This window comes from Nesoenas mayeri, assembly GCF_963082525.1.
Source record: "Nesoenas mayeri genome assembly, chromosome: 2".
NCBI classification, from domain to species: domain Eukaryota; kingdom Metazoa; phylum Chordata; class Aves; order Columbiformes; family Columbidae; genus Nesoenas; species Nesoenas mayeri.
The window spans coordinates 50714713-50740842 of record NC_137543.1 but is presented as its reverse complement, the minus strand read 5'-3'; the positions used below and the strand labels follow the sequence as shown (position 1 = coordinate 50740842).

Genomic DNA, 26130 nt, shown 5'->3' with positions numbered 1-26130 from the left:
AAAAGTATATTTTAAGTAGCGCGGATAAGAGAACGGGAGAAGAGAGTGGGGGGGAAGCTGCCGGCACGTCGCCTCTAATAACCGCTGCGCTTATCAGCCTGGCCTAAGCTCCCCAGCAGTTTCTAAAGTACATTAAGTTACATAAACACGGCTCGGAAAAGAATACACTCCATCCTGCGATAGTCACCAAAGTGACCCCTCGTACCGCCTCGCACCGGAGACCGCTTCGTCTCCACCGCGCCGGGGGCACTGGGGCCGGCCCGGCAGGCGATGCCCGTGGCTCCCGGGGCTGCCTGGGCCGAGGGGTCGGTGGGGATGCGGCCTGACCGGAGTATTCCCTTCCTCCCTAATGCACCCCTTGCAACGGGTCATATTTACAAAGACCCGGGAGTGGGGAAAGGAGCAACAATACTGCTCCTGCACACGGCTTTTCCCCAAACCCTTTTTTTTTAAGGTTGAAGTGCCGATGAGGGAGTTTGCCTTAATTGGATGCAAACATTTTTTTCTTTTTTTTTCTTTTTTTTTCTTTTTTTTTCCCTTTCTCTCTCTCTTTCCAATCTGTCTCCTTCCCCCCTTGGCCACAACGAACAGGAGCGATGATTACCTCACCGGCACCACCTCCCCAGCGGTGCTTTTCCACACCGAGCATCTCCCCGCCCGGCTTTCCTCTAGAAAAATGCCTCTGCGCTCTCCTCACAGATGCTCTCCCTGTTCCCTACCCCAGCCCCAGGGCAGGAGATACCCAAGAGGCTCCCGGAGCCCCGGGGTGAAAGTTACGTCAGAAGAGTGGGATTTGGGAAGGGAGTGACGTCATGAAGAGTTAGGAACCGAAGGCTGTGTGATTTGAGCAGCTCGGGCGCAAACCTGAAACGAAAAGGAGTGAAGAGGAAAGGGGTGATTTGGAATGGTTTCCCACGCCGATCCCAGTTAAAGTCAGGTTTTCTTATCGGGTCTATGTGAGGAAATAAAATTAAACTTGTAGCCCGGCTATAACGTAAACAGGCTAATCAGAGGAGAAAAAAACCCGTGGCGCCTGAAGTGTAAAACACAGGTCACTTTGGAGCCAGGGAAAAGGGCGCCTGCCAGGCCAGCGCGGCCAGTCTTCCTCCCAGCCATCCTCACCTCTCAGGCAGGCACCCCCCTCCCCGGGCAGAGGCTCTGCCACCCATACTGGGGACAAGTGGGCACCGACATCCTCCTCACACGGAGCAAATCCCGTCGGCTGAAAAATACCCACGGCATGTCTCGCATTATAACCACCCTTATACGTGTTTGAAATGGCCTCTAGTTTAACTCGAGAAGGGGCATCCAAAAGACGTAAACGAAATGCGGGGTTTAATGCCGATAACTTGGCTATTTTCAGCACAGAAATGTGCAGTGGCAGAGCCCAAGCTGAGAAGCAGTGGCGTGGGCATCGACACCCGTGGCTTCCCCTGCTGTTGTCGCACTTTTTTTGGAAAAAAAAAGAGGGGGGGGGAAATGTTTTCCGTTGAAAGTTCGTGTCGGAAGGCACGTCGAGCGTTTATAAACAACGAATCACTGCCCTCACTTGCAAAAGCTTACTTTCTATTTAATATTACAGCCACTAAAATACATCTAAAAGTAAAAAGAAGAAAAGAAAAAGCACTTCAACCTGGCAGGGTGACTAAAAGAACAATATTGTTTAGAGAGAACTGGCAAGAGAGGAGTATCATTTTTAATATTATAATTTAAGCGAAACGGTTTCTCCTGAAAGTGATTATTTTGCGATCAAACTCCTGCCGCGCTATAACCACTAAAATTAACGAGCACAATAAAACGTGGACGTCGCAACCTGTTCACCCATGCCAGCAGAGCGGATGGCTACAGCCAGAGTTTTACCGTACCCCCAGCACTGCAAATTCTTCACCTCCCATTCACAGAAAGACCGAAAGAAAAGCCGTGCCTACCCCAGGAGCGACAGCACCGCGCATCAGCAGGTTTGGGCTCGGTTTCTGTCAGGAGGGCTCGTGTCTGCCGGCTGCCGAGAGCCGGGCTCTGTTCTAGTCCAGCCCTTTGCCGCAGATGACTCTTTCTGTACAAACTGATGATGACAGATATCCAGCTGATAACCTCTGGTGAACGAAGTTATTTTAATTTCCAGTCACTTTCCTGCTAAGTACCATATCAGTTTGTACACAGCTGAGATAAGAGGGTTGGGAGGGGTGGGGGCGAAGACAAGAATAAGAAAGAAACAGGGGGAAAATGCCTAACGCCTGCTCCTGGGGTGGACACATCCCACAGCTTGCTTTAGTTCCACCTGAGGGTTGAAACAGCTCAAGGAGGAGCCACATTTTTTTCCCCTTGGGTAGCTCTGATTTTAACGAGCAAAAATAAGGAGACTGGGGACGGGAAGACATTCACCTGGTTGTTCAGGGCGAGAAACCAGCACACATCCTTCCGGGATACTGCCAGAGGCAGTCTGCTGCGAGGCCGGGCGCACGCGGAAAAAGCCTTACAAAAGGTGAATATTCACTCTAGACAAGATATTATCCGGGGTTCAGGGCAGGGGGAGTGGGGGGAGAAGTTTGTGCATTATTTCTCAGTTAAAAAAAAAAAAGAAGAAGATAAAATATTAAAATATTCTGGCATTTAAGAAAGCGAATCCCACTCTACTCTTCCCCGCTCCCGGAGCAAGGGGTCTGGCTCCCCGCCCCACTGCGGGCACCCCGAGGGCCCCCTCTCGGCCGCCCCCCCTCCAGCTGCGCCCGCTCCCGCCCCCGGCACGGCCGCGTTGCGGGCCGGCTGGCCGCCGGGACTGGCACCCCTGCGGAGCTCTGTGTTTGTTTAGGGCTCGCCGAGCCCAATCAGGGCCGGCTGCCTGCAGTTTTCCGGCAGGGCTGCGAGAGGCGCCTCCTCTCTCCTTTTTATACTTGAGCCGCCGGCAGCAGCTGCCGGACTCGCCGCCGCCGCTCGCCCCCGCCGCACTGGATTTACCGCCCGCCGCGGCCCCGCACCCCGGCCCCATGCGGGGCACCGGCAGCAGGTTTGGCCCCTCGCTTCTCGTTTCCATACCCTACTCTCCCGCCGCGATTTCCCTTTTTCTTCCCTGCTTTTCTGCTCCTGCCTCTCTGCCCTCGGTCACTCCGGGAGGAAAGCGGCGCGGCGGCGGCTGCGCCTGGCTGGGGGAGCCCGAGAGAGACTTTATGGGCAAACATCCTATGCCGGTGCCTGGAGCCCTTATCTGCCGGAGCGTTATCTCCCAGTTATTTCGCAGGAGGGAAAGACGTATTTGGTGCCTATCTATCTGCGAGGGGGCTGTGTGCGTGTGTGTGTCCTGTATCCATGTGCCTATGGGTATCTGGAGAACCCCCAGGTGCGCTGAGGGAGGAGAGCCTCGTCGTCTGCTTCTCTTGCTGTCACTTCTCTGCACCGCCTTTCGCCTTCTGCCCCTTCTCTCAGAAGCTGAGCACGGAGGGCTCTGTGTCTGTCTGTCTGTCTCTCCTGCCTGTTTCTTGCCGGTCGCTCTGGGATGCGACCAGTATCGGCGGCGTCCCGCCGCCGCGACTGGCTGCGGGATGGGTGCCATTCCCCAAAAGTGTGCTGGGCTCGGGGCAGGCCCCCAGCCAGGGCTGCCGGCTAGCCGGCCCCTGCCTTGGCCCCGATCTCGGCTGCGGTCCCGGCGCCGCCGTGCACACGTCGGGGCCCGGCCCGTGCGCATTTCACGGCTCCCGGGTGTCGTTCCCTCTTCCTCCTCCTTTCCATGACCTTGGGCTGGAAACAAGCAACCAAGCGAGGCGATGCGCGGAAGAGCTAACATCGCTCTCCGGAGAAGTAATCTTAAAGGGATCGCCTTACTAATTGTTTTCTTAGTGGAACCGAGTCAAATGACTCATTCATTGAAATAATCATCATAATAACAGCAGCAGCAGCCAAGGAAGGGGCTTTGGCACAGACTAGGAAAAATGCCCCTATTCCTCTCTCGTCCCCCTCTCTCCTCACGCCCACCCGCCCACCTTCCCGCCGCTGTGCTTCATGTTCAAATCCGCAGCCCAAGATGCGGAGGGAGTGGGGACCGGATCCCGCAGCCCTGTCCCCGCGGGACCGCGCTCCGCGGGACTCCGCTCTGAGCGGCCGGCGGCTCCCGGCCCCTGTTGACCTGGGCTGCTTGATCCCATTCCGCCGGGGTGAGGGACAACAGCGCCGAGGCGACATGACTGATTAAGCGCTCAGAGGGTCTAGATAAGCCCTGATGAATCTCATTACGGGAGGGAGACGGGCTGTCCTGTTTGCTAACTTTGTTATTATTATTTGTCTCCCCCCCCTCCCTTGCTCTTTTGTGTCCTCCTTCCCCGCCCTGCCCTGCGGACCCCCCTCCAATCCTCCTCGTCCTCCCCTCCTCCCCTTTCTCCATCCACACCCAAGCGGCTAGAAGGGGACCTGGATGGCCGTGGCTGAAGGCGGCTGGTGCGTGGTGAAGAGGTGCGCTGCGGACTCTGGTGGTTCTTCCTGCTCCTTCGCGACCAGGGAGCCAGGCCCGTCTCCTCCTTCGCCCTCCTCCTCCTCTTCCTCCGGCGGCTCCCAGGGTGAGCGCCGCTCCTCCAAGACTCCTCTGCCGGAGCCCGACGGCAGACACCGGCCGGCCCCACCGCCGCCCCCCGCCGCTGAGAGCCGGTCGCTGCTCGCCCCCTACGTGCACTTCGGGGCCCCCCACCCCTCTGGCCTGTCCGGCTGGGAGGACATCCTGCTCTTCGCGGATTTAGACCAAACCAACAAGCTGATCTGGTCCAGCCGCGGCTCCAAGCTGAGTGCCCTCGGCGCCGAGCAGCCCGAGGAGATGTACCAGACCCTGGCCATCTCGGCCGCCCAGGGCCCCACGCCTTACGACGGATCTCCGGGCAGCTTCATGCACTCCACGCCTAGCTCGCCCGTCTACGTGCCCACGACCCGCGTGGGCTCCATGCTGCCCACGCTGCCGTACCTGCAGGGCAGCGGGGCAGCCCAGACCAGCCACCCGGGAGGCGGCCACGCCGTCTGGTCCCAACCGGCCGCGGAGAGCCCCTCGTACAGCACCGGCGGTGGCTCCCACCCCTCGGGCCGCTTCCCCTACTCCCCCAGCCCGCCGGTGGCCAACGGGGCCTCCCGGGAGCCCGGCGCCTACAGCAACAGCCTGAGTGCCAGGGACCAGTACAGCCCGCTGGCCCGGCCTCTCAACGGCTCATACCCGGCGCCTTACACGTCCTACGTGGGGCCGCAGCTCACCCCTGCCTGGCCCACGGCGCCCTTCGAGAACTCCATGCTGCACTGCCTCCAGGGCCGGGCCGCCCCCATCCCCGTCCGGGCACCCAGCGCAGGTAGGACCCGCAGGCGCGGGGGGGTGAAGGGGCGGGCAGGGCCGCACAGGGTGGGCGGCCGCCGCATGCCGGGGCTGCCCGCTGGCGGGGCCCCGGGGGATGCCGGAGGGCGCGGGGAGCCCGTGGCGGGGTTGCTCCGGCGTCGGAGTCTCTGGCTGGGCGGCGCGGTGCGGCGGTGCCGGTGGCTGGACGGCGGTCCCGGGACCGTGTCTTTTCTGGAGTGGAGGTGGCTCTCGTCGTTTGCGTTGGCTTGAAGGGGACACAAAAAGAAAAAAAAACAAAAAACCAAAAAGTACGTCTGTCGGGCTTCTAAACCCGCCCTTTCCAAAACGAATAGGCCGGTGTAAAGCTCTCTTTTGAGTTTCCGTACATTTCTGCTTTCCTTAAACGAAATAGTCTGGCCACGAACTGGTAACAAAATTCACTGCGAATTAACCTTTCTTGTAGTGTAGAGGAAAATTGTAGGTCTCTCTTAACCCGGTTTGGATTATTACAACGACAAACCACTTCGCTGCTTCGTTAAAAAGGAAAAGCAGCAAAGTAAAATCTCTGATATGAACGAGAAACCCCGTTTGTAAACCGCTGTTAAAATATGGCACCTCCTGACGGGATTTTACTTTCGCTTCCGAGGTGTCCCTTTTTTTTTTTTTTACTTTTTTCTTTTCTTTTTTTTTTTTTTTTTTTTTTTAGTTTAGGAAATTCTCGGTGTCATTAAATCAATCGTAGTAGTGAAGGCTGAGTTGCGATGATTTAGTCAGTTGTAGAAAGATTAACGATTATTACAGGCTCTTCAGCTTTAGAATATAGGTATGTTTATATAAATACAGATGTACAGAGAGGTGTGTGGGTATGTGTGTATATATATGTATATTTTTATATATTTGTGGATATTTATATATATTTATGCATGTATGTGTATGTATACACACGCGCACATGCACATTGGAGCAGCATTTGCTTTAATCATAAACTACCCACCTGGTAGGTGTATTTTATATACACTGTGATTTTCTCTTCCAGTGCAGCATTTCAGAAAATTACCTGGTGGCTTTTCATCTTTCTATAGGAGTGTACAGGGTGCTCCTTCTGTCTCTCGATGATACCCGTAGATTTAGGCATTTTAGGCCTCCCACTTGACGTTTACTAACACGACAACTTTCAGGCAGAGCAAAGCTGAGAAGCTGCGTCTCAGGGAGACACGAAAGTTGAAGTTTTAAACGCAGTTTCCAAAAGTTACACTGTAAAACTGGAGGAGAAGAAAAAATCCTGCTTTTCATTATTATTATTATTATTATTATTATTATTATTATTATTATTATTATTATTATTATTATTTTTAATTTCGGGAGAGAAGTGGGGTTGGAAAATCTCACGTAAGGGAGAGGAGAGGGGTGGGGGAGAAGAGGCAGAGGAGGGCATGAGCAGGGCGCTGGAGGAGGCTGAGGCAGGACTGCCAAGCCAGCCGCCGAGGGGCACGACACCATCCCTGCTCCCGGGGGTCTCGCCCGCCCTTGTGTCTCCGGAGCCGCTCCCGATCTCTCCCTGCGGGGCCGCTGAGCCCCGGCCCGACCAGAAACGCGCAGGCAGGACAGGCTGGGGCAGCCGCGGGGCTGGGTCACCTTCCTGGCGTTTCCCTGGATATTGCCTCTGGCCCCCGGTGCCGGAAACCGGAGGGGTAGGTGTTAGGCTTTAGGTAGGGGGAAGGATGTGTGCCCGAGGAGCCGCATCGCGTCGTAAAGTGGGGCGAAGCGTCCCGGACCTCCCGGGCCACGCGAGTTTTCTGCTCCCTCAAGACAAAAAAAACGGCAGCAAAGCCGAAGCCACGCGTGCTTCCGGCTCAAGTGGTCGCGTTAGCGGTCGGGAAAATTGTAACTGCAACATAATTTCGCGGCTAAATATTAGGCAGTTTGATACGACTTTCTTAGCGTTGCTCGTAGAGTTACTAAAACAATAGTTGAAATGAAAGCTTTATTTTGCTTTCCTTGGAGAGAACTATATTTTTCACGTTCTAAGGGGGAAAATAAAATTAAAATGCCCGAGAAATATTGTCAAGGCAGAAATTATTTCTGCAGTCACGAAGGTAACGTTATAAAGTAAATAGATGAGTCGAATAACTGTTTAACTTCCAGCGTCCTTGAAGCCTTAAGCATTTTCCTGATTACAGCCTTCAGTGGCACTTTTACTGCAAAGATTAATAAATCTTCGCGATGTGCTAAGAGCTACAAGCTGACAACGTTAAGTTGAACTGTGCTCTCCGGACTCTGCCGTGTGCCCGTTCGTGTTTAGCTCCTAATAATTTGCAAACGAAGAGAGGAGAGAAATGTATTTCGGTGGGTGCGGGCTAAAAGGCCGTTTCTTTCTCAGTGCAATGCCCCACGGTGTCATCTCAGCCCTCTCTCCAAAGCTGCCTGACGTTTACAGGCTCCCTTTTTGCTTTGCAGCGCAAACCTGCTAAGTGAAACATTAAGTAATAACTTAATGATGAATTAAAGCAGGTAGCAGGGAGAATGGATGGAGCAAAAAATAAAATCAATGACGAAGCTATGAGTCTGAAACAGACTTTCCCAGGCTCAACTTGAAAGCTTCTGCAGAAATTCAAGCACGTCCTTTTATTACTTCTGCACAACGTGGCATGGTATATGTAAAAATCCATTTTTTTTTTCCCCTGAAATATGGAGAGGTGAGTCAGAATAAGAATAAAAGGATTCGTAGGGTTTAAGGTGTTTGTTTTTATAGGTGGGTTCTCTTTACTTTTTTTTTTTTTTTTTTTTTTTTTCCGTGCATTTAGACCCTTTTTTCCCCTCCCTGTGTTCAGTATCAAAGGGAGCTGGAGGCAGAATACCGCATGTTTTTCCATTTCCTCTGTTTCCTACCAACTAGCTCGAATTTGACCAAATAGCCGAGGTGAAGTGGTCGCTCCCCGTCTCTGACTTGGCACCCCAGATTCACAAACTCTGTCTCTACATTTGAAGTTTCACTAGTTACCAGGCGTTTAAAATGAGAGTCGGGGTACAAACTCCTTGCCCAGCCTCAACCCGGGGGAATCTTTGGGGAAGCCACCCTTCCTTGTACCCAGGGTGGGCTTTGGAAGTGGGCTATTCTGGCAGGCACCTACCTCCCCTGCACGCCTACAAAGCCAAACGCACCCCTTTTCCACCCGCTGGGCACCACGGCGGGGGTTTCACCCCTTCCCGCGGACCCCGCGCCGCTTCAGCCCGATTTCTGAAGGGTCAAACCCCGACGTAAGTGCAGGGCTGCCGGCGGTTGCCGCTCTGTTTGACCGGTGCCCCCCACCTTGTTCTGGGGAGCTCCGGCTCCGCTCCGGTTTGTAAAGCAAAGGTTTCTCCGGGGCCGGCAGCGAGTCTGCTGCCATTAAAGAACTTTTTAAAAAGGGAGAATTAAAACAAAAAAAGGAAAAAGAAAGAAAATCACTACACGGCCGCTATCACTGCCGGGGAATTGCACTTCCGAGGGCTGAACGGCCCCGCTCTCTTGCCCGCCCGGGGCCCGGATCCCGGCGCGGCGGGCCCGGGGCAGCGCTCCGTGGGGCTCCATGTCCCCGGCGGCCGTGCCCCACCGCCTTTCCCCTCTGCTCCTGCCCCCCCAGAACTGCTGGAAGACCTGTCCGAAAGCCGGGAGTGTGTCAACTGTGGCTCCATCCAGACCCCGCTGTGGAGGAGGGACGGCACCGGCAACTACCTGTGCAACGCCTGCGGGCTCTACACCAAAATGAACGGCCTCAGCCGGCCTCTCATCAAGCCCCAGAAGAGAGTGGTGAGTGGGGACGAAGGGGAGGAAGGCGGACAAGAGGAGCTGTGCTCCATGGGACCCCGCAGTCAGCGCTTGTGAGGGGGAAAGCGGCGGCAAGGATGGAGGAGCGCATACAAAATGATCCCCCCGGGCTGCAGAACCGAAGCAGGGCTGCTGAGCAGATTGGCAGGGCAAAGCTGTGACAGTATGGGCGTCAGGGGTGACAGCCCTCCAGACCCTGCTCCGGGCCCTGCGCTGGCGAAATGGGCCTCTGCCCCCTGTGAGCCACACACTAGGCATGGGCCAGCCTGCCTCTTTGAGTTGATAGACCTTGTTGGTGAGGGGGCTTAGGTGACTTGGAAGAAATTTGTGTGGCTGATGCTGAATGTATCCAACAAAAAAAAAAAAAAATCAAGGTTGGAAAGTGTTTGTTCAGAGGGCTAGGAATTTCTCCAGACCTGCTTTGTTTGCTGAGAGCTCGATCCTTGGGAATGTAAGCAAGTTTTGTATATAATTCAAAGAAAACCAATTGTTTAAACAATGATAATAGCCTTTGTTTTGTTTTACTCCTAAGAAATGAGTGGCAATTTTTCTAAAAATATACTCCTAAAACTAGGGGGGGAAATAAATAATACAAACCAGAACCCCTGTTTATAACTCAGGCTGGCACTGAATAGGTAAGAAGAAAATTTAACAAGCGGGAACTGCACATTATATTTAGCAAATCTGGGTGGAGGTCAGCGGAGAGAAAGAATATGCTCTTTGGTAATGGCTGTTACCGAGCTAGCCACAATAAATTACACTGGTATAATCCAAGCTGATGTTTGGACCCTTGTGTATGGAGACAGTGTATCAAACCCATCAGCCTTTCAAGACCCTTTCAATCATGCCGGCTGTTACTCTCCATGACTGTTTCCCCGGTGTTAAAACACATCCCGTTCTTTATTTCACAATTTAATGCCCTTACGGGGATGGAGGGAACAAAACCCAAATGTGCAATGATCAGAGCAGACAGTGAGCGCTGGCAAACCAACTCCACCTCTGTTTAAAAACCTTTCTTTAAGCCAGACAGTTAATTTAAGCCAGAGGTTAATTACCATTGGGTGCCCGTTTTTCCTAGCTGGCTGTCCACTAAGTTTCATGACACAAGGTGTTATCACTGGAGACACATGCAGCAGGCTGGCCAGATCTGCTGCTCATCTGAAGCATCAGAGTTCGACTGGCCATGGCACCCTGGCCCACTGCAGACTTCAAGTAGCTGATACCTGGATCTGGCATTTCTGTTTTTTTGGTTACTTTTATTTTTTCAAGAGGGGATAGGGGTGAGGAGACTAAACCAGAGTCAAACTGCAGCCCGATTACAGCCTGACACCTCGGCGAAATAACTCTGAAATAGTTGTGTGTAACAATCCCTACCAAGTACCCTGGCCACAACTATAAATCAACTGTGACTGTGTGTTCATACAGTTGGGAGTATGCAGGTGAGAAGGGAAAATGTTTTGAAAATGCTAAACATGTTTAGATTGCCCTGAAGTTCCTGATAAAATTCCTGTGGCAGAAAAAGTCATTTTAGCTTTAAAACATACAACCCCTTCCCAGTTTTTTTTAGATACAAGGATGAGCAAAACTATTGAAATAAAATATAGGAAGATTTATACTAGATTGCACAAAAAAGAAATACAGATTTAACAGAGTGATTTCACTTGCAAGAAAATAAAATTAAGACTATGTGTTAAGAGCAGCTCTTTTTTTACCCAATCCATGAAAAACTCGTATTGAATTGAGGAGAGTACTTTAGACACTATACATATATGTATTAAATAATTAGGTAAAAAAATCTGTTTTCCTGAGACCTGGATTTTTAAGATGAGAAAGTGTATGCGTGTACTTTAGCACACATTACATTTGGCTGTTGTGTTTTTTTTTTTTTTCTTTTTCTTTGTCTGTGCAATTAATAATGAATTACTGATTCAAAGTTACAAAATCCATATTTCATCTGGAATTCTTTCTGAGCTGCAGTGTAAAATGACAGCTTACTGTTTAAGAAACTTGAACAGATAAAATTCAAGCAATTTGGTTATCACTCTGGAATATTCTTCGTTCTCAAAACGTTTTTATCCGTTTCCCAAGTGGCAGGCGGTATCAAAGGTGACCAAGTTGTGTCTAACAACCCAGCAGTAAATGATTCAAGAGGAAGGGCATTGTACCCTTAAGTTAGTAATTTCAGTTATGGGTGCTTTATAGTCAGAATAAGATTAATGCAATCCTCTAAAACTGACTTCTCCATGTAAACTTGTTCAGCTGCCAGACACAGAGCTAGGTACAGATTTTTTTATATTTTTCCTGACAATGCGATACTTTGAAAAAGACTGGATTTATGATGTAGCTGGAATTCTTTGCTTGCGATGAACGTAAACGAGATCACTTGTTACAGGGACTTTTATAACCCATTCACATTCATTTCACATGTTTATGAGGACTGCCTTCTCTTATGATATACAGCCTGCAGCCATAAAGCTCCAGGTTATACGGTTGTTTCTGATACAAGGTTGCTTCATCTTGGCTCCAAACTCCACGGAAGAGTGTCATAAATGGCTTGTTTGCAGTGGGGAACTCGTTGTCACCCACCAGCTTTTCTGCTGGCCAAGGGGAAACTCTGCTCTGTAAAATACACTCCGGAGGCACTTTTTTTTTTTGCATGGGGATAAAATGTGCAACGAAAAAAAAAGATGTTTTCACAAAGATGCCGCTCTTGTACGTGTTACCCTCTGGCACACAGGAAGGTTTGTTTTCTACACCTGTGGCGCCACCAAGGGCAGGTGACTAATGTGGCTGATTTTTCCTGTGAGTCAGGAGTGTTGGTGGCAACGCTAGAGCTGTCTCTTTTGCATGGGGAGAGAGTGTTGAACTGTCTGGAGAGGTGGCACAGAAGTGGGATGGAGCTGTAGCTGAGAAGTTTCCTAGCTGTCCTGCTGGAGGAGGAACCAGTGCCTGATGGTCTGAATAGAGGTCCCACTGTGATTGCTCAGAGTGATTGCCTCCACTGTGATTGCTCAGAGTTGCAGACTCGCAGTGTCTCTTCACATCAGCTTGCCAGTCTCTGAAAAGAGGATAATCTTGATTTAATTCTGGGGCGTCACTGATAGATGCTATAAAAAAACCCAACCAAACAAAAAAACCTCCTACCATCCCCGCTGCGCATTAAAGTGCTTTTTATAAACCGTAAAGCCATAAATCATTTTTCCCTGCCCGCCCGTTCACACCTGTGCTTGCCTCCAGCCCTCGTCGCGGCGGCTGGGCCTGTCCTGTGCCAATTGCCACACCACGACCACCACCCTGTGGCGCAGGAACGCGGAGGGCGAGCCCGTCTGCAACGCCTGCGGCCTCTACATGAAGCTCCACGGGGTAAGCAGCCACCTCGCTATGGGACATCGACGCTCCTTTGTGTTTCCGTGGGTGCTAATGGTCTTGGCTTATGGTCTTGGCTCATGGTTTGGGCTGTGGGGCTTTAAAAAAAAAATAAATGATGAAATGACCAAAAAATGGTTATACTATTTTAGCAAGTTATGGTTTTGAGAAGTTATGTGTTTGCTGTCATAGCTTTCCTGACAGATCTGTCAAAAGAAACCACCTCTGGATGACTGGCAGAGGTTTTTTTGCCGCTGGGATTTAAATCAGCTCTTCAGAGGGGAAACAAACCCACAAAACCTAAACCTTTAATAAAACAGTTCTTCATGGGCAGCCACAGCTATGCCAGCAAAACTTTAAATGTAATTCAAGCCAAGGCTATGCTATCGAAATTTTAAATGTCATTCCAGACTTTGCTAGGCAATAGTGGAAGAAGAAAACAATTCTGTCCTGAATGTGATGGAGTATGTTTTGAGTGAGACTTTGAGCCTGTTATGCCTCCGTGGATTAAGTTACAGTCAAGCACAAGTGTTTGAAGAGTGAGGGCATTAGGACTGATTGTGACTTGGTCTGGTTCTCAAAGAAAAAGTAAATTATATCACAGTTTTAAGCATTATAATGATAACAAGCATATGCCTGAATTGTCTTTCCCCAAACTCATTTTATTATTATGTTTAAATGTACTTTAAGCCAATGTTTTCTGTATAATTATTATAATTGTAATGACACAGAACACAAAGCTGATTTTTGAGCACATTTTCCCTATAAGTATAAATTTTGATACTATAAAACGGTATCACGGGCAGAACAAGCCCAAATACTAAGCTGACTACAGCCTAAAGCTTCTCTCCTAAGACACCATTCATGATCTGATTTGTGTAGCTGGTCTACGGGAAGAGGAGTATTTTTTCCCCTCATAGGCACTCTTGCTTTCCAGAATCAGACACAGCAGATAATTTATAACTGATGGGAATAAGGAATCATGGATAAGATATATCTCATCCAATTTAATGTCATACGACCTATGGTGAAATGATGCTGTTTTTCCTTAAAAGTGTGATGTTTATCTGTGGACTGACTGGGATGTTGAAAAAACTGTTTAGCTCACATTAAGAAAAATCTCTGCTTGCTTTATTCTGCTAAAACTCTAATTGAAACCACCCATTGCTTTGCCCAAACAAAAAGCAAAGGTTTTTTGGATTTAGTACTGTGATACAGGAAAAATGGGCTGGCTATACAGGCATTTTCAACATCACCATTTCATTTTGTAGTATATTTTGATTCTTGATACTAGAGTACATATACAACTCTGTGATCAACATGGAAATTTATTTTTTTCAGGTTCCCCGACCTCTCGCTATGAAAAAAGAAGGAATTCAGACCAGGAAGCGAAAACCTAAGAACGTAAATAAGTCAAAGGCATGCTCTGGTAAATATAAAAAGATAAGACAGTTGAGCTCCAAGAGGTTTTTTTTTGGTTTGGTTTGGTTTTTTTTTTCTTGGCTAGAAAATATTTGTTTCTAATAGCAGCTCCCTGTCTTTCAGGTAATAGTACTACTGCGGTTCCTATGACTCCAACATCCACGTCTTCTACTAACTCAGACGACTGTAGCAAAAACGCGTCTCCCAGCACACAGCCTGCAGCCTCCGGGGTAAGCCATGAGCCGGTGTCCGTATCTGTGAGCGGGCTGATCACTGTGCAATGTTATCGCAGCTTTTATCTTATCTAGCAGAACAATAATCTAAACAAACTTTCCAGTTTTGTTAGCTGATACTGGAACAAGATTTTCAGAGGATATTACATATAGCTGTAAACAGAACGACAAGCTGAAGTACTTTACAAACCTCTTAATTAAGATCTATATAATTTTTATGATTAAGTTAACCACAGCTTAACCCCAGACATCTTGTTTTGAAATGTTCGGGTTCTTTGATTTCAAAGGTTTTCTTTTGGAGGGAAGATAATAGAACATGCCTGATTGATCCTGTCAAGAAAAAAGTGTTCACATACCCCATTTTTCCAGAAATGATCTGAATTTATAATTCAAGGCAATGCTGCTCTCACATTTTCCAAAACCTGGTTAAGATATATATATATATATATAAAAATATATATATATAAATGCCATATAGGCATTTATATGCATTATCCCAAATGATTGGTAAACCCCAGTAAGCTATTATCCTGCAGTATGGAGTGAAATGTAAAGGCTTTTGTCTTAAACCAAGGCACTTAAACCCTGATCCAGACCCAGCTGAAACCAGGCTGGGGTGCCTGCTGATTGTAGTGTGTAGGGGCCCAAGCTCTCTCCTTGCAGAGGACTCTTCAGGGGCCAGATGCTCAGCATCTGGCAGCACCAAGCTCCAGAGAAGCTCCAGAGGATCGCTGGTCATCCCCTGCTTCAGTTTTGATTCTTATTTTACATCAAGTACTCAAACCATCTCAAACTTCCTTTCTTCAAGCAGTTAGCATATGCGATAACAAATGCTACTGCTAAACTTGTGAAGCTTAATGTAGATTAATTTCTAACCCCTTGGCTATACATATCTGTATCCGCACTTACTCCTCAGGCCTTCTCTATCCTTTAATCTGCCACGTCATTTCTTTGAAAAGCTTTCCTAATGTGGCTTTCTCTACTCCTTTATTAATGAAAATAAGACATTGTTTATAACAACTATTTTTCAATATGTCTCAGCGTTCCTACATCCAAATTCCTTTCAAAAGTTTTATTCCTGATGTACAAAGCTTCGTCGTACAAGGGGAGGAAAATTTTTTAGCAAATGTGATTTTTTGTGGACTGACAGGGCCACCCAGTTTCAGAGGCACTGGTGTTTGGGTGCTGCTGGACCAGGATGTTACTAAAAGGGCTTGTCTTTGACAAGAGAAAGCTCTGTCTCTCCAATAAAATAAACAGATTACATCAAAAAAAGAGAAACATTAGCCAAAAAGTGACCTGTTACAGGGTTTCAGGCTCCCCCCAGTGAACTATTATGCACTCTTTTAGGATCTCCCATAATATTTGCAAAGCAAAAAATGCAGCCAAATTTTCCTTAAATTTTCCTTACATTGCCTTCAGTAAGACTACTGATCCTGGAGAGTGTCATGAGATTTGTACAATGGGCAGAATCAGAAGCACAGTCCTAGCTGAAGCCAAGGCAGCTATGCAGGCTGTAGGCAGAATGGCCATATAGACGAGATCCCATTTCGCCTGTGTTCTTACCTTCTTGGCTGGATAAAATCTGCCTTTGTTTCTGTAGCTCTCCTGCCGAGGAGAGTGTATCAAACCTGTTACTAATAATCTTTATGTTATAATTTTAATAGCACTATTTATAATATAATTTTGCCAGGTGGAGTTGTGTGGGTGCCATAACAGAGCAGGGTGGGGGCACAGTTCATGAGCCAAAAGGTTTGTTGGGAGCTGTTAGCAACCAAGAGCAACTCTCAGGTACCTTGAGGCTGCTCTTAATTACACAATAGCATCCCCCAGTGCCAGAACTTCAGTTATCCATTATTTTTGCATGGTAGATCAGGTTGGGAGAGGATACCTGCACAAGGGCTGGGGAAATCTGTGCCCTTGTATGCAGCAGGCAGCACGGTAATATCTGTACAAGCTTTTCCCCACCATGGTTCAATCAGATGTACCCTGCATGTGCAAAGCCCTTGCAAATTGCTTCTCATGAAAAAATTCAGTGAAAGAGAGAGATAGAGAGAGGCAGTGAAACGCGCTGAAGCGACAAGGCTGACATATGGGTGACCAGACATATGGGCATCCTCCTGAGCGCCCCTGCCCTACATGAAGGGCCAGTGATCTCCCACCCCTGCACCCCAGCCCCAAATGTACTTACATGAAGATGGGATTTGCAGGGGAGTTGTTGACAGGGCGTGTCACGGGTACGGCCAGGTCCTTTGCTTGGGCTCCTGCTTTTGCCCAAGCTTCAGCAATTCAATGAGATGAAGGTGGGGAAGACTAAAGAGTGAAAGTAAGAAGCGATGGCTGTTAAGATTTGCTCCTGTTGCCCCAGACATCATGTGGGTACACGATCACCAGTTTATGAAGGAAGTGAAATCACTGCTTATGGCCCCAAATCCCGTGGGAGAGGCTTAATGCTCATAAGGGTCATTTAAGTTGTTGGGAATAAAAGGGATGTCAGCATTTTAGAGCAAGGCAGTCTGTAATCTGACCACACACTGAAGCAAAGATACTGTCCTAGACTTCTATTTTCCTTGATTATTTTTGTCATTTGAGTAGACTCATCGATAGCCTGAAGTTTTGTATTTATCTGTAGAACAGACAATGGCTTTGCATAACGAGAGTAAACTTCTCTAGGCCATGGCAGGAGGGACAAAACACTCAGATGGATGAATCCAGGCTCTGTAATCTTTGGTCACTTTGGTGACATTGCCGAAACACGGGCACCTGCTGGAAGAGCGAACCTGGTTCATTCCCCACGCGTTACACAACCAGCATGGCAACTTGTTTTTGTTTTGCTCTGTTTTTACTTCACTAGCCCTTATTCTGTGAGAAGGGGAAAAACGCCAAATTGACATTAGGCAGAGAAATCTGATGACGTTTTAGAAACTGTTGTCTGAAATTCACAGCAATGTTGTTGCTAAATGAAACAGAGAAAATGAATTCCTCTGCTGGTACAAAAGCAATTTATTATGGCTTTTATGGGAGGCTGCCAAAAGAGTTCCCTGTTATGTAGAAATCTGATGGAAATGAAACTCAGCAGAATTCATTTTGTCAGTAATATTCACTTTTTACCCTACCTTTCTTTATCTCTTTTAAAATAAAATAAGGAGGGGAGGGCAGAAAAAGAGAAGGGCAACAATTATTCTTGGAAATGTCTTTGAGACTATCCATTTCATGAAGGGAATCTTATATGATGCCAGTTTTCAGACAAATTAGCAAGAACCTTAAATGTTGATTTTATGTTCTAGCTGAAGTTTAAACATTTAAAATATATGATTAATGAATTGCTGTGGCTGCAAAGTTGATTTCAAACATCCCAAAGTGTAGAAGTGTTTGGATCAGAGATATTTCGTTGTCCCATTGTAAAGGGGCTATTTGCCAAATTCACATCTGGATCTGGGATTTAGGTCTATTTCTGTTTTCCTAAGCAGTATAAGTACTGGGTGTCCTGTGTTACTAACATGGAAAAGGTCCAGCTGTGTGATATATGAAGTTGCTTTGCATCCCCATAAAAAGAAGATTTGAAGGTTTCAGACAGCCTGCATCTGCATCCATACCTGCTCTCCCTTTGATGCTGCTGAAACTGTATAGGGAGAAGCTACACAGAATAATTTGCTAAATGAAGGGCATGGTTTGTGTTAGCACACACCCATACGTTTCCATGCATGGGCTCCAAATGGTGTGATTACCAGAAGGACTTTATTCCCTTATTAGGATAAAAGGCAGTATGAAAACTGCTGTAAAATCTGCTTTTTATGGCAGGACATGGAGGCTCCTTGAGCCAGGGCTGATGTCAGCAAAGGCTCAGCAGCACCAGGGAAGCTCTTCTTGCAGAAGACTCTACTGCACCCTTTACCTCCAATTTGGAGGTTCCTCAAAAAGACTGTAATCACACACCATAAAATAACCTAGGACAGTTGTCTTGCAGGCAAAACTAGCGCTTGCTTCCCTTGGAGGTTTACCTTGAGAAGCAATCCGGACTGGCTCTTTGGTGTTGTAGGCTGGAAAGTGAGAGGGCTGACTGAAATGGCCCTGGCAGGTGGTGAGCTTGTAGGAAAATGTAGTTCTAATTGTCCCCAAAATGCCTGATAACCTGGGCTGAATTCACTGAATAGCTTCTCCTGGATTTTCTTTCTTTTGTTTTCAGAAGAGGGTTCCTGAAATGGTTAGAGGTGGTGTTTTTTGCTCCTTTTTAGGCAGCAGATTGGTAGGACATACATGCAAGTTATAGGGGAATCAGCCTCCCTACAGTATCTCCCGGAGTCTGGATGAACCCAAAGACTCAACCTCTTGAAAAAAAATCTCCTAACCACCTGGATATCAGAAAGTTGAATGGCTGAGGGTCCTTCAGACTACCTGATGGTAAGATTTCAGCTGGTATAGAATAATTTCATAGCCATTGGGACAGAGTTTCTAAGAGAAACGCTCACCAGCGTGGTTGGTAGGACTTTCACCTAGAAAATGGGAACATGGTGCCTCAGTCCTGGTATGAGTAAATATTTGTCTAAACCAGGTAGAATAAGATCAACAGGAGGCATGAGGAACATGGCAACCTAAAATACCAAATAGTCTGGTAGTCAGGACATTATGCTGGGAGATCTGATACTGCAGTTTAAATCTTCTCTTGGTCTCCTCCCTCACTCCCGGACAAAACAGGATGTTGCTTTCTTCTCCTCATTCAGTTTCATACATTCAGTCATTCATTTGCTTTGCTCCTTGTACACGTATCTGAAAGAAAGCATTTCATTTTGTATCAAACAGGATGAAGCAATGCAACTTTTTTATTTCAGTGGGGAAAACCGAGGAAAAACAGTATTTTTGGTTCTACCCAAAACTTCTGTATGCATATGGACACATATATTTTCCTTGGTTTTGTTTTATTGCCAAAACAATAAAGCCAATTACTTATACAGCCCTTGACGGCAGTGGGGGTCATCAATTTTGCAAAGCCACACTGGAAGTTGCCTCTGTTAGGAAATTAATGAAGTACTAACCACAGATTTATGTTGCTATAATACAAAGAAGAGATTAGAAGATATGTAAACTTACACATCTGCAATATAAACAAAAGGATCAATTTGACTAGTAAGAAAAGGCAACTTTGCATAGTAAGAGAGTCACTAAAGAACAAAAAAAAAAACAACCCTGTGGTTTTGCAGTGTCGAGACTTCTGTTTCAGAAACTGGGGAGTGACAATATTGGGAGAAAGCACTCTTGGTGAGGCTGGCAGTTCTTGCTGGGAGGCTGAGGCTGGAAAATTGAGGAGTCCACTGCAATTTGCCACAACACATTATAAGTGAAAGAAGTTTTTGCAAGTGTGTTTCAGCTGACTACAGTTATCATTTAAGTGTAGCGAAACTAAACTATGCTAACTGAAGAGAAAGAGTGTATTGGCTGAGACTCAGTTTACTACAGACCTGTGAATTAGACGGAACAAATGTCTATCTGATAGAGCAGAAGTTTAGATCAAGGCCTCTTGCCATCCCCTCCAGCTGCTCACACAACTCCTTGCTCGGAGCTTTTGCCTCTTGGTGGCAGAGGCAAAGGGAATATCCCTCACCTCTCCCCACTTTCTGTGGTGGTCAGGCAGTGCAGGAGGGAGTGGATGGAAGAAAGCAGGAGTCATCCTTCAGCCAGAGATGCTGGTGCTGTTCCTCAAGTGCTGGCCAGTGCAGGCTGAGCAGCCTGGTTTTGATCTGGGCCAGATTTAGTGTGGCTGAATTTGGCTCTGGGGTGGTGTTGGCATAGTAAGGGCTGGGCTGGGTAGGATGTAGGTGTCTAAGTCCCTCTGTGGCTCTGACTGAGGTCTCCCTGTCCTCTACAGAGAGGCCACCTCTGATCCAGAAAATCTGCCTGAGGGCTTCCCCATTGCCATGTCCTACTGGATTGAGTAAAAAGAATACTTAAACCACCTTTGCAGATACAAAAGCAAACCTCCTCTGTTTGCTTGGAAGGCAAGCTCTTCCCAATGGGCTTCATTCACTTTTTCCTCAGGAAGCTGAGCTTCAGCTGGTTATCTATCCTATTATCAGATTTCAGCAATGAAATTAAATCCATTACCTTTTTATTGATAAAACCAGTCATCGTGAGTTAGAAGAGCTCATTGACTTCAGCAGCATTGTTCAGCTTATTTATTCCAGCTGACAAATGTCCTCTAATAACTAACTGTAACTTCTGCTGTCTTTCAACCCTTAAAACAGGAGAAATAATAGCAGAGGTAGGCAGGCTTGGGAGCAGAGCCATCATTCAGCTGTGTCCTTTTCACAAGCTACAGTTTGTTTTCCATGTCTCACTTTGGGAGCTGCCCAAGCTGCCTGGATTTGTCATGACATTACCGGGGTGGGGTTTCCAGGCCTGGCGGTCCTGCCCAGGTCCTGCCTGCCCCAGCTCAATGGAGCCAGGGTCCAGCCTTGTCCAGGCAGGGATGGGCGGTCTTCAAACAGGACGTGTCTCTGTGTCCTCCCTTCTGGGGTGCCCAAGGGAGGGGCAGCTGATAATTCCACATGGAAACTACAGGTCCCTGCGCCCCACCTTTGTAGGGCTGAATCAGGAAAAGGGTGAAATATACTTTCCAAGCCCAGGAAAAACAGGTAGTGATAAGATATTTGCTTACCGGAACAACAGTGGCAAATATGGGCAAATGGGAACCTTACAAAGCAGCTCCTAGTATTTTTAGATCAGGTTGAGCAAATCCTGCTCAACTCTAAATTTAAACCCTTCTTACACTGCAAGGGGACTCAAGCTGTTAAAAGGATGTCTTTTGTGCTAACAAGAGCCTATTTGATGTATTAGAGATTAAAAAAAAATAAATCCTTTTTAGAAGAACTAGGCTGATGCAAGGCCAAAACTGGACAGAAAAGTTAGTGTGAAACCTGCCTCATTGAACTGTCTGTGCAGAGTCACAGGGAAAGAAAATACCATAGAATCATAGTATGTCCTGAGTTGGAAGGGACCCACAAGGATTGAGTTCCACTCCTGTCCCTGCATATGACAACTCCACAGTTCACACCATGTATCTGAGAGTGTTGTCCAGTCTCGAACACTGTCAGGCTTGGGGCCATGACTGCCTCCCTGGGGAGCCTGTTCCAGTGCTCCAGCAACTTCTGGGTGAACAACCTTTTGCTAATGTCCAACCTAAACCTCCACTGGCACATCTTCCTGCCATTCCCTCAGGTTCTGTCATTGGTCAATAAAGACAAGAGTTCAGTGCCTACCCTTCCTCCCCTTGTGAGGAAGTTGTAGACCATGATGAGGTCTCCTCTTGGTCTCTTCTTCTCCAGGTTAAACAAACCAAGACACTTCAACTGCTTTTCATACGGCTTCCCCTCCAAAAGCCTCACCAACATTGTAGCTGTCTTCTGGACACTGTCCAGTAGCTTTATATCCTTTTTATCCTGTGTTGCCAAGAACTGCACCCAGTGCTCCAGGTGAGGCCGCACCAGTGCAGAGCAGAGCGGGACAATCACCTCCCTTGTCTGGCTGGCAATGTTGTCCTTGACGCACCTCAGGACATCACTGGCCCTTTTGGCTGCCAGGGCACACTGTTGGCTCATGTTCAACTTGCTGTCAACCAGAACCCCCAGATCCCTCTCTGTAGAGCTGCTTTCCAGCATCTCGTCCCCTGGTCTGTATATACAGTCAGGGTTGTCATGTCCCACGTGCAAAATCTGGCACTTGCCCTTGTTGAACTTCATGTGGCTGGTGATTGTCCAGTTCTGCAATTTGTCCAGATCCCTCTGCAGGGCCTCTCTGCCCTGAGAGTGTCTACAGCTCTTCCCAATTTTGTATAATTTGCAAACTTACTAAGTAATCTCTCAAGTCCTGAGACATTGAAGGGTGCTGGCCCTAAGATGGATCCCTGCGGAACTCTGCTAGTAATTGGTCACCAGCCTGACTTAACCCCATTTACTAGAACCCTTTGAGCCTGACCCATCAGCCAATTGCTCATCCACTGCATTAGGTGTTTACCCAGGTGTATGCTGGACATCATGTCCACGAGAATACTGTGAGAGACAGTATCAAAGTCTTTACTGAAATCCAAAAAGATCACATCAACAGGCTTCCCTTGGTCAGCTAGGTGGGTAACCTTGTCATAGAACAAAATTAAGTTTGTTAAGCAAGACTTTCCCCTCATGAACCTGTGCTGGCTGGGACCAATGACTGCATTGTCGTTCAGATGTTTTTCAGCAACTCCCAGACCAATCTCCATGATTTTGCCAGGCACAGAAGTGAGACTGTCAGGCCTGTACTTGCGAGGGTCATCCCTGTTGCCCTTCTTTTAGTTTGGGACAATGTTTGCCAGTTTCCAGTCATCTGGGACACCTCCATGTTCCCAGGAGTGTTGAATAATCATGAAGAGAGGTCTTGCTATGATGTCAGCCAGCTTTTTAAGCACCCTTGGATAAATCCCATCAGGCACCATTGACTTGTAGGGATCTAGCTGCAGTAGCAAATACTGTACAAGTTCTGGATTGATTTGGAATTTATCATTCTCACAGCCAGGGTTTTCTAACCCAAGGTTGTGGGGGCCCCCAAGTTCATCATCAGTGTTGAAGACTGAGGTGAAGAAAGCATGAAACATCTTGGCTTTGTCTATGTCCCTGTTAATAAGGTGACCATGTTCATCAAGTAATGGGCCAATGATATTTCCAGTTTGCCTTTTGCCATTAATATACTTTTAAAAGCCTTTTTTATTGTCCTTCACAGTATTGGCCAATTCTAATTGAGCTTTGACAGCATGAATGTCTTCTCTATAGTCCTCCCATGTTGCCTGACCTTGCTTCCACTGACCATGTAATTTTTTTTTTGCTGTATTTCAAGAAAAAGATGCTGGCTCAACCAAGCTGACTTTTTGCCTCACCTGTTAGATTTTCAGCATTTTGGAGTTGCCTAGTCCTGTGCTTTTAGTAGGTGGTACTTAAAAAACAACCAACGCTGATGGACTCCAACACCTTCAAAAGCTTCTTCCCAGGAAATCTTACTGAGTAGTTCTCTGAGCAGCTTGAAGTCTGCTCTCCTCACATCTAGTGTTAAGGTCTTGCTGGCAGTTTTCCTCCTGTTAGCAAGGACTAGAACCTGACTGTTTCGTGGTTGCTGTGGCCAAGGGAACCACCGGTTGCCACTTCTTCCAAGAGACCCTCTCTGTTAGTGAGAATCAAATCTGGAGACTTGTTGTCACTGGTGTATTTGACAGAGGGTTAAAACATATTTCTTAGGATTAGAGCTATTTTGGTTGGTTTTGAGGCAAGCAGTTTTTTTCTTCCATCTCCACATTTTGGATAGTGACTGGTGGAGCAAGATCCTGGCTGATGACTGAGTGGAAGAATAGTGACAATTAAATCTTGTAATAAAAGATAGAGAAAATATTGGAATATTTCAGTATATTTCAGACAAAAGTGACTGCTAGCAATGAGTATCTCTTCCAGAAGGTGCAGTTTTCCCTGAGTTAAGCATGGCAACAAGAACTCCGCACAGCACCATGTGGAAATTGCCTTTGAATACGCGAAGCCCTGCTTTGCCTATGTCATGACTGCTGGCTTGGCACAGCTCCAGGAGAGCCAAGAGCTTTGCTCTTGTAAAAGTATTAAATATGTATACTTTTCACTTAAACAGCAGGCAGGAATATTCCGCAGTCACAGTTTAGGATAGTCTTTTTTTTTATTTTTAAGAAATCTCGTCCGAAGACTATCCATTAATGAGTAAATTAAGGTTTTAAAGTTGACATATCCAAGAGTTAATTTTGCATGAAGTCAGCTCTTAAACATTTCCTTTATCGGGTGAAAATGTTGCCCCTTCTCTGTCTGGCACTGCAAATTTTTCCTCTTTTGCGGATCTGCTCAGCCTCATGGAAAAAATGATTGTTTCTTTGTCTTTGTAATTCTCCATTTCTCTAGTAAAATTAATGGACTGATTCCAGTGCAGTTCAGAGTTTCATCTTCGTGCCTATCAGGGCTGCATGTTGTCTTGTACATGTAGGTGGTGGAACAAAAACCGCTCCTGGTTCAAAGGCATAGTGTGTCTCCACTTGAGATGAAAGCAGCATCTCCTTTAGTGGCTAGCGTCACTGGGAAAAGTGGTTGTTGCTAGTGTTTTGAAGGGTGAGGAATGATTTTCAGCATTTCAAAGTCTGAGGGACCCAAAGAAAGCTTATTTCTAGGAGGTGCTGTGCACCTGCTGCTGAGATTTGGCATGTATTTGGCTTGTCCCACCAGGGAAGCAAAATTATAGATGTCATAACTCCCAGGTCACATTTTTGTTGTCAGCACCTGTGTCCCTTTGTTAGGAGACAGCAGAACACACACACGGTATGTCCTTCACACGGTCCAATTTCCAGATTTTTCTGCATGTCCCACGATTTCTTTTCCACTGTGCTGTGAAGACAACCACATGCTCATCTCCAAACCTGGCTATCACCCTTGTCACTGGGGCTGAATGAGTGGGTTGACTGCAAGGTGCTTTTTCATTTTCAGGATTTCGAGGCACAAAGGCAAGCTGAGGGCAAAGCCTGGCTTTCTGCAGAAATCCTGGCATAGCAACTGTGCTGCGAGCCCTTGCTGCTTCCACCCACAACACAGTGCATGCAAAGCTCACCTGCTCAATGAATCTCTCTTTCTTCTTCTCCCTCATCCAGGCGAGCTCATCGGCAATGTCTGGCCCAGGAGAGAGCACCAGTCCCGAAAGCAGTAACCTTAAGTATTCAGGTCAAGATGGGCTGTACACAGGAGTCAGCCTGACCTCCACAGCCGAAGTGACAGCATCTGTCAGACAGGATCCCTGGTGTGCCCTGGCTCTGGCGTGACCTGGTGTGAGCGAAGCTGGATCCCAACGCTGTGCGGCAGCCCCTAGATGTCTGCGCACGGTTTCTTCTGTGGAGCGGTTGTGGTGGCAGTGAGAGTGCTGGCAAAGACCATTCCTCTGAAATTGTTCCTGTGCCTTGGCAGCAGAGGTGTTTTTCGGCCTCTGAAAGAGGCTCTGCCGAAGCATCCAGTTCCTCAGCTATGCAAGAAAAATATGAGTAAAGTGAATGCTGATCGGCGATAGCTAAGGCAGCCTTACACTCTCAAATAAAAAAGAGAAAAAAAAAAAGAAAGAAAATTAAAAAAAAAAAAGAAAAATAAAAAGAAAAAAAAATGAAAAGAAGAGATAAACCTAGACCTATCAATAGATTCCAGAAATACATCCTCGACTTACCCAGCACTGCTGCCTTTCTGATTGTAGAGTTATTTTCACCCTTCTCATCACCTTCTCCCCTGAGAATTTGGTGGAAGCTATCAGTGTCGGGGAGGGAGTACCAAAGGCTTTAATTACTGGAGACAGTGAGGTCCCTTTTAACAAGTGTCAGAAGTATGTACTGCTTGAGTCAGCACAGAGGTCTCACACTGAACATTTGATGTCTTCATGCCATCAGTCTTCTCCTGTGCCCTTCATCTTCAGCGTGCCTTGGTCTGCTCTGCAGAGCCTAGCTATGCCTCTGGAAGAAATCACAACGTTTGGTACAAGTCTCACAAGGTCCAGCTGGTTAAGGAGATTTTGGGTTTGGTTTTTTTTTTTTGGTTTAAAATATTTACTCACTTTGCAAGACTGCGATATAACTTTTAAAGTACACTGTGACTGAGGTTTATGAAAGTTCGTATTTTCTGGCTGAACTATGTAGAGTCAGTCAAAATTTGTAAACAGGGTAGCAATCAGATATTTTTCTTCCATATATACAATAATTTTTTAAAGAAGTGCAATTTGCGTTGCAGCAATCAGTGTTAAATCATTTGCATAAGATTTAACAACGGTTTTTATACGAATGAATGAATGTAAACATTTTAACTTAATGGTACGTAAATAATTTAAAAGAAAAACTTAACTAGGCATCCTTAGGCTTTTTAGTGCAACAAAACCCCATCCACTTTCTGTATTTCCAGTTTTTAAAGCAAGAGTTTCAAAGAACAAGCCTTCTCTCAGGAAAATTGCCCTAG

The 26130-nt window shown here is 47.1% G+C and overlaps 1 protein-coding gene across 2 annotated transcripts; it reads left to right on the top strand.

Annotated features, from left to right (window-relative positions):
- Positions 1 to 4402: 4402 nt before the first annotated feature.
- Positions 4403 to 25917, top strand: GATA6 (GATA binding protein 6; the record flags this gene model as incomplete). 2 transcript variants are annotated; one of them, XM_080339831.1, is made up of 6 exons in its annotated part: positions 4403 to 5312; positions 8920 to 9086; positions 12342 to 12467; positions 13812 to 13899; positions 14016 to 14122; positions 24795 to 25917. In XM_080339831.1, 6 exons carry the CDS (start codon positions 4403 to 4405, stop codon positions 24960 to 24962), a joined length of 1566 nt encoding a protein of 521 aa, XP_080195957.1. In that variant the 3' UTR covers positions 24963 to 25917. The 2 variants fall into 2 exon arrangements, with proteins under 2 accessions (XP_080195957.1, XP_080195958.1); XM_080339832.1 differs by having other exon boundaries at positions 4796 to 5312; positions 14016 to 14149.
- Between the last annotated feature and the right edge of the window lie 213 nt (positions 25918 to 26130).